General features: G+C 58.4%; 1 protein-coding gene across 4 annotated transcripts; it reads right to left on the bottom strand.

Annotated features, from left to right (window-relative positions):
• Nucleotides 1-77: 77 nt before the first annotated feature.
• On the bottom strand, nucleotides 78-18,861 carry BCL2L1 (BCL2 like 1). 4 transcript variants are annotated; one of them, XM_027721754.2, is made up of 3 exons: nucleotides 18,623-18,861; nucleotides 16,964-17,638; nucleotides 78-1,842 (listed from the first exon to the last, which is right to left on the bottom strand). In XM_027721754.2, exons 2-3 carry the CDS (start codon nucleotides 17,525-17,527, stop codon nucleotides 1,705-1,707), a joined length of 702 nt encoding a protein of 233 aa, XP_027577555.1. In that variant the 5' UTR covers nucleotides 17,528-17,638; nucleotides 18,623-18,861; the 3' UTR covers nucleotides 78-1,704. The 4 variants fall into 4 exon arrangements, with proteins under 4 accessions (XP_027577555.1, XP_039240840.1, XP_027577554.1 ...); XM_039384906.1 differs by having other exon boundaries at nucleotides 16,964-17,633; nucleotides 18,623-18,784; XM_027721753.2 differs by lacking the exon at nucleotides 18,623-18,861 and adding an exon at nucleotides 17,876-18,027.
• Nucleotides 18,862-19,038: the final 177 nt, after the last annotated feature.

Genomic DNA, 19,038 nt, shown 5'->3' with positions numbered 1-19,038 from the left:
CCGCTGAAGGCAACTCCTTTGGGTCCAAAGGTGCCCAAATTCCCAATGTTTGCAAAGACCACAGCACCACCAGCAGCTCCAATGACAACTTTATTAGTGGATCACCTCCACCTGCAATCCGAAGCGTTCAATGTTTGGGCTAATGTTAGTCCTTGTGCTCCCCGTGTGGGATCTGAGCGGATCCTACACAGGGAGCGCAAGTCTGTGCTCAGTGGCCAAGTGAGCCCCCCTGGAGCGTCTGGTTCTTCCCCCCCCACCTCCATCCCACCTTGGCCTCTTCAGGGAGCATGGCCCCACACATAAATACGGACAGACAAGATAACAAAAATAGCATTGAGTATTCACAAATGAATTAAAAACTACTCGACCTGTACAGAGCGGAGCGCGGGCGTACGTACGTCGACAGGCCCGCGTGGAGAGCTGTGTGCGCCAGTGGTGGGCTCTGAGGGATGAGGGGGTTTATTCTGGAAGCTATTAAAGGCTGAAGGTTCCCTGCTCCAGCAGCAGCAGGAGCAAGGGAGGGGTGAGGGGGAGGGAAGCCAGACACCTCAGTCACTGCATGCACCCATAACAGCCACGCACGGATCTGCCAGGGATCTGCCTGCGCTATGGGACTGCGAGCAAACGGGACAGCACTGGAGAGGCTCCCACTGTCCCCAAAGAGGCTTCCCAGTGGCCGGCACAGCTCTGAGACAGTGCCAGCCCTCTCTCTCTCACCTCCTCTGGGCTTGCTTCCCTGCTGGTCCCATGGATCAGCTGCTCCCTGGGCTTTGCCACCCCTGTGAAGGACATCACTCCCCCTGCCCTTTCCAATCCCTGGCTCTGCATTCCTGGACACCACAGCCCCAGCTCTCTGCAGAGCTCCTTGTGCCAGGGACAAGTGCTCTCCCCCTTGCCTGCCTCCCTCCTTTGCCAGCCCAGAGGAGCAGGCTGGGGACAGATGAGCACGGCCCCACAGCCATCTACATTCGGAAGGAGGAGGAGGAGGAAGAGGAAGAGGACAAGGAACCCTTCCAACAAGACACAGCCCTGGGCCTGGTACACCATCCCAACCCGGGACTGGATGCAGCTCCCAGCAGCTGATGTCCAGGGAGAAGAGGGCTTGGGGGACTAACTGAGGGCAGAGCTCCTCGCCCCCGGCCTCTGCCTCTTCCTCCTGCTCCCCCCACCACAGGGATGAGTTCTGCCTGGAAAAGCAAGGACGGGACAGGGATGCAGGGAAGCTCCATCCCTCTGTGCAGCCTGCCTCTTCCCAGTGCCTAAGCATGGAGACGGGGGCATGGAGCCTGACCCTTGCTCTGGCTGGGGAACCTTATATTAGTGACACATCTACACACACGCACGCACTCACACATGCAAAAATAAGTCTGTTTATTTTCTTCCACGTGATCCGGAGGACCCTGCAGGGCTGGGACACCTTCTAGCCTGTGCCCCACAGCTGCCTGGATCTCCCCAGCGCTGGGAGCCGGTGGCTGAAGTGCTGCATTGGCCTCAGCGCCTTTAAAACACAACGGAACAGTAAATAAGACGGGCTACGATAAAAGGAGCTGGGCGGCACGAGGGAGACAACTCCGTGGAGCAGGGTGGTGCTCAGCCGGGACCCAGGAGCTGCTCCCCCGCGCCGGTGCCGGTGCTTGGGAGCGGAGTGTAGTGGATGTGGCGGTGAAGGCGCAGCCGTCCTGGCGACGGGGGGCTCGCGGCGGGTCACTTGCGGCTCAGCAGGGATCCCAGCAGAAGCACTCCGGCCACTGTCGCCCCGGTCAGGAGCCATTTGTTGAAGGTCTCCTGGCCCTTCCTCACCTCGGCAGCAGCATCGTTCCCGTAGAGGTCCACAAAGCGTTCCTGCGGGAAGAGGGAATAGTGAGCAGAGGGGCGGGCGAGGAGCACGGAGGGAAGGGGCAGGAAGGCTGGAGGGCTCCTGCTGGCAGGAAAGCTGTGGTGTGGAGCGGGCAGATGACAGATGCCTTGTGCTTCCTCGCTCTGAATCATGCACAGAGGGCAATGGGGGAAGCACAGGACCAGTCATGAGAGAAGAGGATGCCAGAAAGGATTTGTGAGGAGAACACCACGCAGGCAGGGCAGGGGATGCATCACGTGCTCTTGGCTCTCTAAAATTAGCATCGAAGTGGGATAGAAATCATTGCAGCAGGAACACACTGGGCTCCATTCCCTGGCTGAGGCCTGGGGAAGCAGCAGCAGGGCTGATGCCCACAGTTGTGAGCCCACACCATGTATCCCACCACTGATTTCATCACCACATTGCTGCATCCCGGCAGCAGTACTCCTACATCCTGGCCCTCACAGGTTACTCCATAACACAAACTGGATTTCATGAATCCCTGTGGCAAAGGCAGACACTGGGTCGCCAAACTACTGCCTTCCCACGGCTTCAGGAGAGCAGGCCAAGCATGAGGCTTGGCCAGGAATGCAGTCACTCCGGCCCAGCTCGTCCAAGCCAGCCGCCTCCAGCCCTTCATCTCCAGCAGCAGCAAGAGCTGGGAAGATTTAAGAAGAACCACAGCCCCTCTCCCTGGGGCTGGGGATAGGTGGCCATGGCCTGGACTGGGGGAGATGGAGGGCAGAGAGAGACCACCAGAGTTGAACTGCTCCTGAAAACAGGCTGTCTGTGCCCAGGCAGCCCGCTCATGGCATGCTGCCAACCCATCCTTCTGCCCCAGGCACCAGGAACCTTGGCCCACTGTGAGGAGAGCTGCTGGGGTCCATGGGCCGCACACAGAAGGGCAGAAGGGGTCCCTGGGCAGGCTGCAGGAAGCAGGGAAACATATGGCCCAGGATCTCCCAGGTTTATCAGGGCTGAGCAGGAGCCACAGGGCCAGAGGGAGCGGGAGCTGTGAGCTCCAGGCTCAGGGATCGCCAGCAGCCTGGCGTCAGCAGGGGCTTGATGCTGTCGCACCTTGAGTCCATCTTCCCAACAAGGTCCCCTGTTCCCTGATAAGTGAAGGCAGTTCCAGTAACCCGGCTGCTCTGGGAAAGCAGAGATAAGCCCAGCTGACGCTGTGCTCATGTCACGCCTCACCACGGGCTCCACGCAGACTGGAGCAGCATCCCTGCCTGCCCTCCTGGTCTGGCAGCTCTGCCTGCATGCTGCTTCCCACACCTGCCCACAGCCTGCGGCCACAGGACTGCAGGGGTTTGGTGCCCAGGTCATGGTTGGCACCCATGTCACTCATGGAACATGGTGCCAGTTTCCCAGCTCCCACAAAACAGCCCCAGCACGGTCACAGCTTGTAGGGTATCTCCTCACCTTGCCACACACCTTCAGTCAAGCTCACACGGCTTTTCACAGCAAGGTGTGTGTGCAGCAGACCTGCACGCTCGCTCCCAGGGAGCCAGGCTGTGTCCCTCTCCATGGCCACAGGCCTCCTCACCACAGGGGATCCGGTCCTTGATGGGCTGCACCTCAGCATCCACCTCTGCCACCAAAGCTCCCCCATCTGCCTTCCACACCCTGTGACCATGAGGAGGTACCCACAGACTCAAGGGCAGGGTGTTGGGACAACAGGAACTTTGGGACTTTGCTAACTCACCCCAGGGTATGATACTGCTGCCACCTCACTCAGAGTCCTCTTCAGGGATGTGACAATCATCCCCATGACTCACACCACATACATGGAGTGGCAGAAGGCAGCTCGCTTCCCACCATGCCTGCCAGCTGGCATGGGATCCGTGGAGGTGTTGTACTGTGTGCCAGCCCCACAGGAACAGGCAGCTCATAGGCAGGTGCTGTCCAGGGAGAAAGGTGAAGGCTGCTGCCCACTGCCAGCCCCTCTGCCTGGCCCCTCACCCAGGGAACAGCCAGTGACGTGCTGCAGGAGAGGGATGGGAGGAAAGCTCAAACCCAAGGAGGGGGTATCTTAAATTCTGGCACAGGAAGTCTCTCTGCTGACAGGTGGTGATGAGCATGGAGCTGTGACAGGGCAGGGCAAGCAGCAAACTGAGAGCAGGCTGGTAGGGATGGAGGGCACAGGGAACTGGGGTAGAAGGCACAGCCTTGTCCAAAACCACCACCTTACAACATCTGTGCCAGGGGAGGTTTAAGCTGCACAGTAAGAAAAGGTTCTTCACCCAGAGGGTGGCTGGGCACTGGTACAGGGTCCCCAGGGAAGTGATCCTGGCACCAAGCCTGAACCAGAGTTCAAGGAGCATTTGGACAATGCTCTCAGGGACAGGGTGGGATTGTTGGGCTGTCCTGTGCAGAGACAGGAATTGGACTCAACAATCCTTGTGGGTCCCTTCTCTCTGTGCCAGGGCCCTTGCCCCAGGGATGGTTCTCCCCTTGGAGGGCAGGGCCACACAGCCACCTGGCCTCTCCATGGGACAGGCACCAGGAGAGGGCCTCCCTTGGCCAGGCAGGGAGCCAGGGAGGGCTGGCAGCCTGCTCTCCCTGCTGCTTTTTCCATGGCATGTGCCGCCGAGCTTGTGGAAAGGCAGTTCCAAGAAGTGTGTTTTGAAGCCCTTACTTCTAAGAAAAGGAAGTGTTTGCTGGAGGAGAGATAAATGGCGCATGGTGAACGCAGAGCTATCGGGTGCTACAGACGGAGGGGAGCACGGCCAGAGCCCGGCACGGGCAGGGAGGGGGCATGAGCCCTTCTCCTTCCCTTGGGAAGGGAGCAGCAGCTGCTGGATCCACAGCTGGGGGCCGCAGAGCACCCGAGGAGAATGCCTTGCCCTTCCTCGGGGAAACCGCCCCATGAGCTGTGATAGCTCAGCCCCTGCACAACCGCGATCCCAGATGTGTCCCCTGGGAACCAGATCCCAGATCGGAGGGAGTGGGAAAACAGGCAGGAGTATCCTCCCTGCCTGTTCGGGGAGGGGGTTGAAGGTTAGAGAAAGGCAGCTTGCTCTGTTCCCACACCACCCCAGGCCTTGACTGCTCCTCCACACCTGAAGGAGCTGAAGCCCAGTACTCCCAGGACCGATCCTGATCTCTCTGTCCTGGTGCTTGGGATCTCAGGCTAGCCCAGACACGTCCAGATATTTCTGGCCTCCCCCCAGTCACCTTTATCTGAGAGGAAATATTTGGAATTCCTGAGTCAATCACAAGGACTATGGTAGCAACAGCACGTCAGTGTCCCAGCCGCTCTCTCTCCCTGTGCCAGTGGGCCTCTTCACCCAAGGGGACGGGCTGTTCCACTGCTGAACACCCTGTTCCACTGCTGAACACCCGTCACATCCCCTTCCCACTCCGGGTGACTGACACGTCCCGGAGGAGGACGCTCTGGGGCAGGCAATGAGGAAGCAGAGACGTTATTCCTATGCAAGAGGCCATCCCTTGCCTTGGCCTCTCCTCCCCAGAGCTGGGGAAGGAAGCACCGTTTTCTTGCTGGAGCCTAAACCAGCACTTGCTGGGGGAATTGGGGTGAGGGGGGCTTCCCTCCTTGCTCCATGTGCTTCTTGCACAAGGCAGAGGACCCAGAGAGTCAGGCTCCACCACCCCACAGAGGTGGGGCAGGAAGGTTCTGCAGTGCCAAAGGTTCTCTGGACACTTGCAGTGCTCCAAACTGCAACCCAGCACCACAAGGGTGCAGCAGCCATTTAAACACTGCCCAGTGCCAACACACAAGAGAGGCAAGAGGAGCAGGTCTAACCTAAAGTGCTCTGTCTCGGGTGGGAGAGCAGATCAACAAAGCATGAGATCTGGCTGAGACAGCACTCACATCCTGGCCTGGGAAGTGGAACACCCATAATTGTGAGGCTCTCACCAGTTTCGTTGGTTTCATTCACCAGTGCTGCCTGCACGGGAGGGTGAACAGTTGCTGGATCCCATTCAGAGTGAGCAGAGCAGAGCAGGTTCCTCTTTCAAGATAAGCCCCAACACTTGGGGAAAGAGGATTCAGTGACATCAAGCCATGAGGGCAGGTGAAGGAAGCAGATGTGGGCAGTGAATCCCCATCTGGCCTCTGGTGAGGCGGGAGAGCAGAGAGGGGAGGGCTCAGAGTTTGGGGGCTCAAAGCCTGCCTTGCACAAGACACTGAAGGGTATGAAGGTAATTGGAAACACCAGTACAAAGCTCTGAAAAACAGTAGAGAAGAGCCAGGCACTACTGGGAGTATTCAGGTGAACTTGGTCAGACTTAGACACGGAAGCTCAGACCCCAGCAGGAGCTCTGGAGCTTCCCCACAGTTCCAGTACCCAGCCAGACACCCACAGCAACCACCTCAGCACGCACAGCAACCTTTCAGCAACCTTTCCCACTCAAGGATCCTCATGTCTTTTATAAAAAATGAGCTGATCCTCCAAAACCTCCCGTGGGATAAGTCAGCACTGTTCCCAGATGGATCAACAAAGATGCAGGGAGGTTAAACGCCTTCCCCAGAGCTGTATGCAAGCCAGCAGTGTGAGCCACAGCATCTGACTCCCAACCCAGGCATTCTCATCACGAGGCAATGTTTCCCTTGAAAACAAGGCTGTTTCTGTTTTACCTTCGCCGTAAGTACAGCTGTGTTCCTGCTCAGAGGTCTAAGCAACCGCCGGCCAGGAGCGGAGTCATCTGGATGACCAGACATTTGTTAATGAGATGCTGGGAACAGTTTTGTGCTGAGCAGAGAGACAAGGACGGAAAAAGAAAGGCAGCAGCTCAGCACAGACCACAACAAAGCCCTGCATCGACAGCAACCTGCTCCCAGAGCCCCCGTGAGCTGCCAGCTCACCACATGGGACTGGCATATGCGAACCTGGAGGTGAAACACAGGGGGTAAAAGGCAGCTGAGAGCTTTAAGAACAAAAGAAAACATAAGTATTCCCAAAGGATGCCATGAGGATCCTGTAAACACATCTCTGTGGGTCCCTATGTGATATGAGAGTGGAAGAGACATCCTGGAGGCCCTCCCTCTGCCCTGCTTCCCCTGACACCATATCCCTGTGTGGCCCCCACCACCTCCAGCCTGGAAAGTGTGACTGCATCAGTCACAGCCCTGCCTGCAGTATCAGGACTTGAGGTCAAGGTGAGCCTCAGACACAGGAGCATGCCAAGGGAACCTGCCATCCAAGGCTGAAGTCTCAGACTTTCTCCACAGAAACACTGAATCCTAGAATGGTTGGAAGGGACCTTAAAGAGACCATCTAGTTCCAATCCCCTTCTATGGGCAGAGAAGATCTATAGTTCATCCCCCTGGCCCCCACCAGCAACCCTGGGCAGGCTTGGAATGAGGTGGGGAAGGGGCTCTGGGGACACAGGAAGAAGGAAGGGGCTCTGGGGACAACACACTGCAGGTGCAAATACTCCAGAGACTCAGCTCTAACTGTTATGCAAATGGTGACCTCCAGGGAAGCAGCTGCTGATCTCCATGACAATGGCAGGGAATGCCACCCACCCACTGCCTCTCCTGCCCCGGGAGCCGGTGGCGCTGGGGTGTTGTGGGTGCTGGGGTGCTGTCCCTGCCCAAACCCCAGGATTCTCCATTCATTGAAACCTGCGGCTCTGAAGGAGGCAGCCATAAATTCAAAAGGGTCAATTAAACAAGCACATCCCCTCCTCATTCTCCTCCCACTGAGCCGGAGGGGCTTCGCTGTGGGGCTGCAGGGTGGGGGGACCAGCAGGCAGGATGCCCCTGGGGCCAAAGCCCAACAGACCTTCGGGGCTCCAGCCTAGCCCGGGCCAAAGCCAGCTCTTTTCTAACCAGAAACAAACCCTCACCAGCACATTCCAGCCCTAATCCTTGTCGTGGCAGCCTCCTGTCGAACTGGTTTCATCACTGGCTCCAGGGAACCTGCAATAACCCCACACCATTCAGCACAATTTCAGCGTTTTCCAAATACATGAAAGAGGCTACGGTGACAGCTGTAACCCCCGTCCCTGCCCCGGGAGACTGCTGTGCACAGCACGAGATGGAGAGCAGGGAATTGCGCTCTCCGTTCCAGAAATCTGCTGAAACATTCATGTGTATTAAAGCCGGAGACGATGTGAATGACTAATCCACTTGCATCCATCTTTCATCAGTGTTTCTCCCAGAGCTAACCGGGCTGAGGGCTCCCGAAGGTGCCGCAGCCCCGGTCGGCATCGGTCCCACTCGGCAGCGGGACGGCTGGCAGGCAACACGGCTCTGGTACAAAGGCACAGCGAAGAACACATTGGCTGAGCCGGATCCACTCAAGAGATTAGCACCTGCTGGGAATGGGATTGTTTTCCAAAGGGCATTAAGTGGAATAGTCCGAGGAAAGACGGTCTCTCTGATGCTTCTCCCCACCGGACAGATGGTGTCTGAGCCCCGCAGCAGAGCAGCCTTTGTGCGAGGGGCGCGCTCCGGGGGCAGGGAAGGCTCCTGCTTTCATGTCCCGGTTATCTGCCGCCCGCGGGGCCGGGAGCACGAGTGCCATGGGCAGCTCGCTGTGCCGGACAGCACCTCGGCAGGGTCACCCACACCCGGGAACCGAGCTCAGTTTTCACCTTGGCATTGCTCTTCCCGGACGTCACAGCTCCTGTGCAATCGTGCCCTTGTGTAACCGTGGGGAAACCTGTGCCGAGGAGATGTGCCATGCTCACGTGTGCCCGGCTGCTGAGCCACGTTCCCTCCTGCCAGGGGATGAGTGGGCGATGCTGACGGCTCTCCCTGGCCCTCACCCTCACTGCAAGCCTCATCCCAAAGGGAATGGCAGCATTACCAGGGCCCACGGATAATGGGCAGGGACACAGGGACAGTCCTCACAGGAGACGGGCCCTGAGGAATGGCTGCCCAGTTCTGCCTCAGCCACTCATCCTCCAGCATCCCAGAGGAACGACAGCCAAGCTTCACCACTTCCCATGTCAGCCCCAGGACCTCAGGAGGCTGCTGTAATTCTTATGTGCCACTTGAATGAAAAAAGGGGAAAGGGTGGAGGTGCAGGAAGAGGAGGAAGATGTGCTCATTCTGTTTTCACTTCCTGTTACTCCACATGAAATCTCAAATGATTCAGGCCACAAAGTCCCTTTTAGCAAAATCCTTGCTGACTTGAGGGCAGGAAGCACAGTAGGCAGCTGATGCAGCAAACGTGGGAGAGAGTGGTGCAGCATGAGAAGGAGACTTTGTGCTCTGCCCTGGGCTCCTCCATGCATGTTGTTGCATGAAATAATCACTGGCTGGTGCACTGGAAGCTTCTAAATGAGGTCAGTTGCTCTATTAAAAGATATTAGCTCTCCAGCAAGTTTAATATGCTGGTGAGCATACCAGCACAGGATGGAGGCACTTGCAACACTCCATTATGGCCCATTTACAGGTAGCAACACCTCATTTTCTCCATACGTAAGCCATATGTCACCCAGGCACTACCCAGGGCCACGTACACACCCAGCTCCCACATCCCAGCCCAAACCCCGAGCCAGCTCACCACGAGTCACACACACAGAGTAATGTCACATACAGCCACCAGCCGTGTCCCTGCACAACTCTCATAGTGTCCCCAGTTTTCCTCAGTCTCAGTGGTGGCACAAACCAGAGAGATGGGCAAATGGGACTGGTATCGTTTGGAGAAGTGATGCAGGCAGACAGCTGTCCTGCTCCACCTGAGCGTGACATCAGCTGCATTCAAACCAAACCAGCTCTGTGCCAGCCCAGACCACTTCTCTGAGCTTTCCAAAGAGCCCCTCACCCTCCAGCAGAGAAGAAAACCCTTCCGTGCTCCTTCAGGAAGCAGCCAGCTCCAGCAGCTCCCTTTCAAGTCCTACCCCAGGAGCCAGGTCACTGCACGCCTCTGCCCCATGGGCCCTCACACTCCTGGTGTGAGCAGCTCCAGCTCCTGCTCCAAGCCCTGCCTGCTGCCAACTTGTCATGTTTTGGAGTGTTTGATTTCAGTCTTAAGAGCACCTGTCTGGCAGCGGTAGAGGCAGGGAGAACCTGCCCGCTCTTTGTTCTTGGCCAGGCGGAGCACAGAGCAGGACACCTGCCTCGGTGTCCCCCTGAGCTCAGGTGCAGGGCTGTGAGCCAGGGACCTCCAGGTCCATCTTAGATCAGGATTGGGGGCTCAAGAGCCGAGCCCAGCCCCGCTCCCACCAGAGGCTTCTCATCTCCAGGGCTCATCTCCCAGAGCAGGATACTGATGCCAGGAGCTAGCTACTAATTGGATCTACTTAAATCAGCAGCTACGTCTGCAGACACAGCTGAAACACAAGCTTGAGCAGGAAGGAGGATAATGCAATAAATTCAAGCAGCTCTCCCCAAGGGAATTGCACAGACCCCTGAAACTTCCCTCTTTGCAGATACAGCCTATTACCCTTCCCTGGGCACGCTGTGCCACTGCAGGGGCAAGCAGCCGTTGAAAGAGTAACCGGCCCAAAGCCCCCTGAAACACCAGCTCCCCCAGCTCCCTGCTCCCAGCAGCAGAGGGAAGGCAGACCAGTTACAGCACGACGCTCAAACAGTCCCCGTGGCCATGGGAGCCTCTCTGGTTAACACTCCGAATCCCGCTCCTCCCTCCCTCCCTCGCTACCCCGGAGGCAGGCAGGCAGGCAGCAGCGCTGAGCGCACTGGGTTTCCCATTAAAGAGATCCTGAGAGACAGCACTGGGCTGGTACACGTGAGCACGTGTCCGAGAGAAGACACGGGCGGCTGGAGAGAGATGCTGGAGCTGCAGCGGGCGTTCCCGCCTGCAGGCAGTCCTTCCCAGCACTGCTCAGCCCTCCCGATTCTTTTTTTTTTCTTTTTCTTTTGCTAACTAAATTAAACATGAGGATAAAATAAGCAAAAATACCTAAAAATAAAAAATAAACCGAGCATTTCTACAGCACAACTAGGTCACAGCTCCCCAGCATGCGAGTCGTGGCAGCCACGGCTCAGCCCCTTGAGCCTCCCGGGTTCAAAACTGACATCTCTCTTAAAAGGCTGCCCCCGAAACCCACACCTGCTCCCCGGTAAGGCCAGCTGGAGCCATCTGCTAACGGCTCTGCCTCCCGGCAGCCCTCGGCACCCTCGCTCCAGAGCACAGGGTTGTTCAGCTGCTGCAGCAAAGAGTAACACTTCTCCCCACCTGAACACGGCAGGGCCAGCCTGTGCCCTGAGACTGCTGCCCCGCTCCGTGGACGCACCTCTCCCACACCTCTGGAATGCGTGTTCCCTAACTTTAGCTCTTGGCATCCCAAGGATGATTAGGAGCAGGACTTCAGAGAGATCCTGCACCAAGCACCCCTCCGCACATCCTTCCAGGTGAGGAGCAGGGAGGAGGAAGTTTCCCTGTCCAAGGCCAGGGCAGTAAAGCAAGGAGTGCCCTGGCATCGAGGGACGCCGCTTCCCTTTCATGCCTCCACTCTGTGTGTTAATCTTTAGTGGCTCAGAACAATAGTGTTTAAGGGCAACATCCCACGCGGGAGGGTGGAGGAGGAGAGCAGAGGGTGGAGGAGAGCATGGCTGCTCTCCTGCCACCACAAGGCAGAGCCACCCGCAGCGAATACCTGTGCTCTGAGTCAGCACGTAGGTCAACATCCCGGCTGCTCTCAGGATCCCCAGGGGGGACAGAGCAGCTGCCCCCAGCCCCCTTCTGCTCCCACAGCAGAAGCCACCATTAATTCCTCGCCTCTCGGTTCAGCAGGTCTGCAACACTTCTTCAACTGATATGCATCCCCTCCCTTCCCCCAGCTCCTCCTGGGAATACTCTGGCTTTACAGCTAGTGGGGAAAGAGCTGCTAGAGAAATACTCCTTGTAATGTCAAGATGGGACTGTGCTCACAGCCGTCAGCTGCTTGGTAAAAACCCAAGGAGAGAGAAGCTTAAGCAAAGGTCTCGGAGCACCACATCACCATTCATCTGCACCCGGTGTGTGCCGTAGGCGTGTCACTGCTCCCGGGTGGAAACCACGTACACAAACTGTACAGAAGTTCCAGAGAAATCAGGCACAGCACCCCAGACACGTACAGAAAGCTGCAGCTTCCACTGGGGAAAAGAGAGCACGTCGCTCCCATCCACCCCTTCTGCTGCACTGGGACACCCCATTGCTGCTGAAACAGGGAGAGACCCCAGGCAACACTCTGGGGACCCGGCTCCAGCGTCAGGGAGGAGCAGGATGAGCAGGTGGAATGACATTGCCGAGAGCAGCTGTGAACACAGAGCAGCAAGAAACAGTTTGTTAATTATTTCACAGGTCTTTTTTTAAATGACACTCAGCTCTTCGGATTAAAGAACTCAGAGTGCTTTATGAATCCGAGTTGCCAGTGGCTCCCCTGGGAGAGAAGGAAACGTTATCCCTTTCGCTGAAGGACCCCGGGGTTAAGTGGGCTGCTCTGAGCCACAGCCAGCCACGGGCAGGAGCTTGGCTTTCCAGGCGCCTGCTCTAATCACACATCTAAGGAACGTAATCAAACTGCACCGCACACGGAGAGGCAGCACAGAAAACAGGCAGGGCCCCAGAGAAGGAAAACGAGTAAAGGGGGTGAAGAGCAAAGCTCTGAAATCAGCCTTTGCATCGTTCTCGGTCTAGTGGCAGGAATGCTGCTGCGGGCCGGGCAGGAAGCTGCAGTGGAAGTCATTCCAATGGCATTTCCTGGAGAGCACTGCAGAAAAGCCTCCCAGGTCGCAGGCAGGGTGAGGAGCTGCCAGGGCTCTGCCGAGCCCAGTTCTCCAGCCGTCAGTGAGGATACAGCTACATGGGCTGCTCACTCCAGGCAGGACAGTCTGAGCCGAGACCCTGCCAGCAGCTCCCAAAGCCAGGGAGGAACACACAGGAATGTGAAGGGATTGGGGGGGACCCTGCTGGCAGAAGGACAGTATTTTTTTCACCCCAAGCAGGTGATGACAATGGGGCCATGGTCTCAGCTGCAAGGGATCAAGGCTGTAAAATAATTACAGAGGCCAAAGTGCAAAGCGACAGCCCAGCTGAGCTCCACAGGCCACTGAAGGGGATTCACAGAATGGTTCAGGCTGGAAGGGACCTTAAAGCTCATCTTGTTCCAACCCCTCTGCCATGGGGAGGGACACCTTCCACTATCCCTGGTTGCTCCAAGCCCCGCCCAACCTGGCTGTGAACACTTCCAGGGATGGGGCAGCCACAGCTTCTCTGGGCAACCTTTGCCAGGGCCTCAGGACCCCCATAGTGAAAAATTCTTTCCTAACATACAATCTGACTCTGCCCTCTGCCAGTGTGAAACCATTGCCCCTTGTCCTGTTACTCCATCTTCTTGTCCAAAATCCCCCTCCAGCTCTCTTGGAACCCCTTTGGGCATTGGAAGGGGTTCTAAGGTCTCCTCGGAGCCTTCTCTTCTCCAAGCTGAACAACCCCAACTCTCACAGTCTGTCTCCATAGAATTCATCTCCAAGACTGCAAAATGTGGCCTTGGCTATGCTCAGTCACCTCCACAGTCAGCTCTGCTGGGTGGTGGTGTGGTGGCCAGCACGTGAAACCAATCTCAAACAGGATTAGAAGTGCTGGGACATCCCCGAAAACCAACATGTTCAATGCTCAGAAGGGCAGAGCTTTGGAAAATGACACTCCCAGGTAACGTGGTGGTGGCAGGGACAGCTTGTGCAGGATACCTGGGTGATGGCACAAGGCCAAGAAGTGTTTCCCAAGAGCTGAGAATCACAGTGTAGGCTCTCAACCTGAAACCATTGAGGAGCCTGGAGCCAGAGCACAGGACGAAATCCCAGCTGCACTCTGTCATATGACACAGGCTGAGTCATTTCCTACCATTCAGAAAAAACTAAAAAGATAGAAAATGAGTTTGCTATATTGAAATCTTCAAAGGGTTTTCCCCAAAGAGAACCACAAGCTTCCAGGCCACTGCAGAGCAACACAACACATGTCCCAGCACACAAAGTCCTGTGTGGCCAGGGCCAGCTGAGAGCCCGGGAAGCACCACGCAATCGCAGGAAGTAGTCCATCCTCCTTCAGCCTAGCCCAGTTTGTTGGGATTCAGATGTGACTGGTGACAAAGATGCTGTTTGCTTTCACAGCCCCCTCATACTGGTTCCCACCATTGGCCCCACAAACAGGAAATCTGCCATCCACAGATATACCTCCAAGCCCCTCCAGAACACCCTCCTTAAATCCCACTCTGAATGTGGGTTTAGCCTTGAAGGAAGAGCTGTCATGCACTGGAGGGTCACAGCCAGGCAGGAACTACTGCTCACTTTCCTTTCTCAAACAGATTAAGCACGGTCAGTACATCTCTGCCTGCCAGGCTCTTTCCTGCTTGCTCTGCGCTTCCCCCTCCTGCCTTTCCACTCACCAGATTTCTCCCTCCATGACTCCTGATACCCACTGGGATCACCATTTGAACTTCATGGCTAGTGGGATCTGGTCCTGGCCAAAGCAACTGCCCCAGGAAAGCTTCTTCTATGGATCTGATGGCTTGCCAAGGCAGCAGCTCTCTTCTGACTGGTTATTAAACATTTCCCTTGGGTTGCTCTCGTTTGTTTGTTTTCCCAGTGCCAGATTGCAGAGAGGAGGGCAAACCAAGGCAGTGACAAAACACTCCCATGTTAACGCTATGGAGTGAGACTTACCATTTCCCCCTTGCCTCAAAAAATGATTTCTCAAGAGAACTGCTACAGCCCAGCACGCAGCAGCCTCCAAAGGCACCTGCACCCCGCAGCCACCCTATGCTGCCTTTGTTCCACTGGTGGTGAATGAAACAGAGCTTCCTACACAATCGTGCTGTGCGGCACTTGTGACGGAGCCACGCTCCTTCCCTCTTTCAGAGGGGCTTTTCAGGAAGAGCAGTGCTGCAGCTCTCCAAAGCACAAACCACCTGGGCCCTGCCAAGCAGGCCTGCCAGAACTTGCATCCCTCTCACTGGGACCTGCCTGCTGCACCTCTCGGGAGCGCTTTGTTTGCATGGGACAGGCTCTAACAGCTCCGATGCACCAAACGGAATTCCCTGTGCAAACAGGGCGGCAGGAGAGGGACGGCTCCAGCACAGCCAGAGCAGGAGGGTGGCACTGCTCTTGCAAGGGAGAGCTGGCAGCGGGCCAGCGGCTTTCTCCCTGCAGCTGGAATCGCGCGAGAGCGAAGGGAAGCGAAGCATCCCCACGCACACCCCACACATGAGGCACCCGGGAGCTCTTATGGCCTCTGTCCCTTGGCATGGACTGGGATGGATGCTCCCGAGAAGGGACATGGTAAAACCTCAGCGTGGGGGAAAGCTATGGCTGAGACCTCAAACAGGCACTGGTGGGGGTTTGCAACAGGCTGGCAGCAGCCGCAGGCCTGGCCCTGTTTTTTAGGTGGCTGGTGAGGTGGATCCCCCCCACTTTGGCCTTCATCACCCTGCCCAGCTCCTCTTCAGCTCTCAGCAGAGCAGCACAGCCAGGGGAGGGAAGTTAGAAGCTTGGTTCAAGGTTAGAACAAGAGAGCAAGGCTGTCCCCTGAGTGGGAAACGGCGATTTTCAAAGCGAGAGCTGGTGGGCGGGTCGGATAGAGAGGGAGTCCTGACCCTTCCGCAATCTGTTGAACAAATATTTGCTCCAAACAATTAATTTAGAGACAGACACAAAAAAATTGAAGAGTCTGAATCGTCATGGTTGGGGGTGGGGAACAGAGGGAGGAGGTATTTCATTCCCTGCAAGCAGGGACCAGTGATTTTCCACCAGTGATTTAATCTAAATCCCCCAGAGAGTTCATTTACAAAAAATCAGATTGCATTATCGCCTAGGTCTCCAGGATACAGCCCAATCCGTCACTAACAGCAACAGCCACACTAGCTTGGAAACCTCAATTTGATCACTCAATTCCAAGACTAATCTGTGGCTTTAAAAGCCAAGGCCAGAGGGAGGGGGAAGGACCTCTGAATTTGGCCAGGGTTATCTGCAGGATGAGAGAGCTAATGGGCCAGATACAGCCAGATGAAATGGTCAGCAGATCCTGGGTTATTAATCGAAACCAAGCTCCTCTCCTTGCCTGAGCAGCCCCACCCAGGCAGTGCCCCAGGGCGGCCACATTCTTGGAATTCCTGCACCCTTCACGAACTGGCTCCCTCTCCCTGGGTGCACCGGCTCCCCCTCTTCTCCAGGGTCCCCAGCATTGCTGGCTAGGCACGGGGAACTGGGGAGAGCCTTTCCTCTGTCAGGAGGGTGCAGAGCACAATGCTGAGCTCCAAGGCTCCCGTCCCCTTCCCAAAATATGGGGTTCTGCTGATGGACCGTGAGCTGAAGGGGGCCAAGAGGTCTCAGCTCCCAGCAAGGAGGCGATTCCCCACCATTTAGATGCCGATGCCTGACAGCATGAACTCTTTCCAGTGGGAACCGGTAAAGGTTACACCAGCAGGGAATCACTGGGATGCAGAAGCCAAACGAAAACTCAGACATCTGTAGGTCATATACCTCCCGCCGGCAGTCCCAGGCTGCACCGCACAGCCGGACCCGGCATTTCAAGAATGCTTCCTGAAGAAATGCTTATTCATGTTAATACCTCACTACTGAGAGCTCCCGGGGTTTGCTGCTGGGGCAGCTGGGAGCACTGCTCCCTGCCAAGGGAGAAGCAGCTGCAGGTTTAGCAGCTCCTCAGCACAGGGGTTGCCCCCACCTCAGCTCTGGCTCCCACCACACCAGCTCAGACAGTCCCAGAAGCCCACCCGCCCGCTGGGATCTGCTGTGGGATTCACTTCACCACTAGCAAGGCACAGTGCTGTCTCCAGAATGAAGAAGTAGCTGTTACCTCGGGAAACCACCAGCCAGCCCACCACAGCACTGCCTTGGAGAGGAGGAAGCTCCACTCCCTGCTGTTAATGACACCAGGAATATCCCCCAGAGCAAGGGCTCTGCTTGAAGAACAAGCTCGGATAACATTAGATTTCCAAAGGAAAATGGAGAAGAAACAGGGAGAAGGACACGTCTGAGCACAAACTGCTTGTGTCATTGTGGTGGACTGACCCTCTTGGGACACAGTGTTAAGAACAGAGAGGGAAAGGCCACACACGCCCCTTTATCTCCCTGCAAGGGCCAGGACAAGCACCAGCACAAACATTGCTCCGGTCTGACCGGCCCCACTGCCAGCCTGCAACGAGGGAGGCCACCCCCCCAGCGCTGCAGAGAGGAGCTCTTACCCATCCGCCATTCTCCTGGATCCAGGGATCTAGGTGGTCGGTCAAGTACGTGGTCATCCACGACACAATGCGCTTCACCAGTACCCGCATCTCCTTGTCAACGCTCTCCACGCACAGGGCCCCCCCGAAGGAGAAGAAAGCCACGATGCGGCCCCAGTTCACCCCGTCGCGGAACAGTTCGTTCACCACCTGCTCGAAGCTCTGGTAGGCCGTGCCAGGGGTGATGTGGAGCTGGGAGGTGAGGTCGCTGAACGCCCGCCGGTACCTCAGCTCGAACTCATCCCCCGCCTCCCTCAGCGCCTGCCTCACGTCGGCCGCCCGCTGGATCTCGTGCACTTCCAGGCTGCTCCGGTGCACGGTGGCCCCGTTCACTACGTGGCTGGCGGCGGGCGCGTGCCAGGAGGGGCTCCCGTTGAGGACGCCGTCCATCTCGTCCTCCCCCGCCGCCGCAAAGTCAGTCCTGTTCTCATCATCCTCCTCCTCCAGCTGGCTCCAGCTGTACCCCTTCTGCGAGAGCTTGTAGGAAACAAAGTCAATCACCAACTCCCGGTTACTGCTGGACATTTTCACACCTGGGGCACCCTCAATGAGTCCATGGTCCGGGGCACAAGCAGATCAGCGCTTAGCAGGTCCCGGTTATGCTCCTCTTCCTCGAGACCGATGGCAACATCTGACCTTCGCGCACAGGAGGAGAGAGGCACCGAAACGGTTAATGCCACAGCTCTTAGATGCGCCCGCGCCATTACCACCGACAGCTTATCCTCAGACCGAGCTCACCCCCGCAGCTCTACGCCGAGGCTCCGGGGGCCACCGCATCGAAAAACCCACCGTTAGATCCCCCCTCCCGGCACACCATCCCCAGGCCCCGGGGCCACCCCCCCCGTCTAGCTCCGAGCAGCCCCCAGATCTCACCGGGTGCGGGCAGCGCCTTGGCAGGCCGGCAGCGGGCCGGGCCGGGGCGAAGGCGGCTCTCGTTGTGCTGGAGCTGCGGGCCGGCCCGGCCGCGCTCCGCCAGTCCCGGAGCGCCGCGGCGGCGGCACCGCCCCTGCCCGCCCCCGCCCCGCCCCGCCCGTTAAAGGGCCCGGTGCCCCCGCCCCCTCCGCTGGCCCAACGTTGCCCAACGGCGGCGGCAGCGGGCGGGCAGCGCTGCCCAAGGGTCACGGCTTTGATGGTAACCGCAGCCCTCGCCGCCCCTCTGTCCTGGCGGGCGGATGGGATAAACCGCTGAAAACCCGCGGGCGAGCGCTCGCCAGCGGGGCTCGCAAGGCACGGCCCGCCCGGGGGCTGCCGCCGCCCGACCGTGTGCCCTTACGGGAGCGATCCCAGCCACCGCCAGCAGCGCGCGGCCGCCGGGACGGTGACACGCCGGGCAGCGGCGGGCGGGGGCGCCGCAAGGGGGAGCCGGACCCCCAGGCCACCGAACGGCCCCCACCACTACCGGGTCGCCCCCCCTCCCCGGTGCCCGGGCCAGTCCCGGGCCGCCCCCCCGCGGCCGCCGTACCCGGGGGGCGGGGCCCGCGCACGAGGCCCGACACGGCGCACGGCCCGCCAGCCAATCATCGCTGGCGAGAGCCCCCGCAGGGGCGGGGCCCCGGCAGCGCGCCCTCCCCGTTGGCTGAGCCGCCCGTCACTCACGGCCTGCCCTACCCCGCCCCTTACCTCAGCGGCCGGCGGAGGGTCCCCGTCCTTCCCAGCCCTGCCCCGCGGGCCCGGCTGGCAGCGACGCCGCGGGGGTCGCCAGCAGCCCCGCCGGGCCTCGGCCCAGTTCAGCAATCTCGGGGCTCCTTCCGCATCGCCCGCCGAGCGGCCGGGGGGGTGCGGCAGAGTGGGAGGGGGCGGGAGAGGGTGCGGTGCGCATGCGCACGGTGCCGCGAGGCTGGGCGGGGAGCGTCGGTTGGACGGCGCGGAGGCGCGGAGCGCACGCGCGGGGCCGGCGGGCACAGTGCGCAGGCGCGGAGGTGTCGGGTGGAGGGCGAGGCTGTAGCGCCCCCTGCCGGGCGCGCAGGGCGCAGCTGCAGGCCCGGTGCCCCGGGAGCTCCGCGGGCACGGAACTGCCTGCGGGCACGGCCCCCGGC

Source organism: Pipra filicauda, unplaced genomic scaffold (genome assembly GCF_003945595.2).
Source record: "Pipra filicauda isolate LSUMZ 115617 unplaced genomic scaffold, ASM394559v2 scaffold385_size793830_pilon, whole genome shotgun sequence".
NCBI lineage: Eukaryota > Metazoa > Chordata > Aves > Passeriformes > Pipridae > Pipra > Pipra filicauda.
Note: the sequence above shows the minus strand (reverse complement) of the source record. Positions and strands in the feature narration are given on the sequence as shown.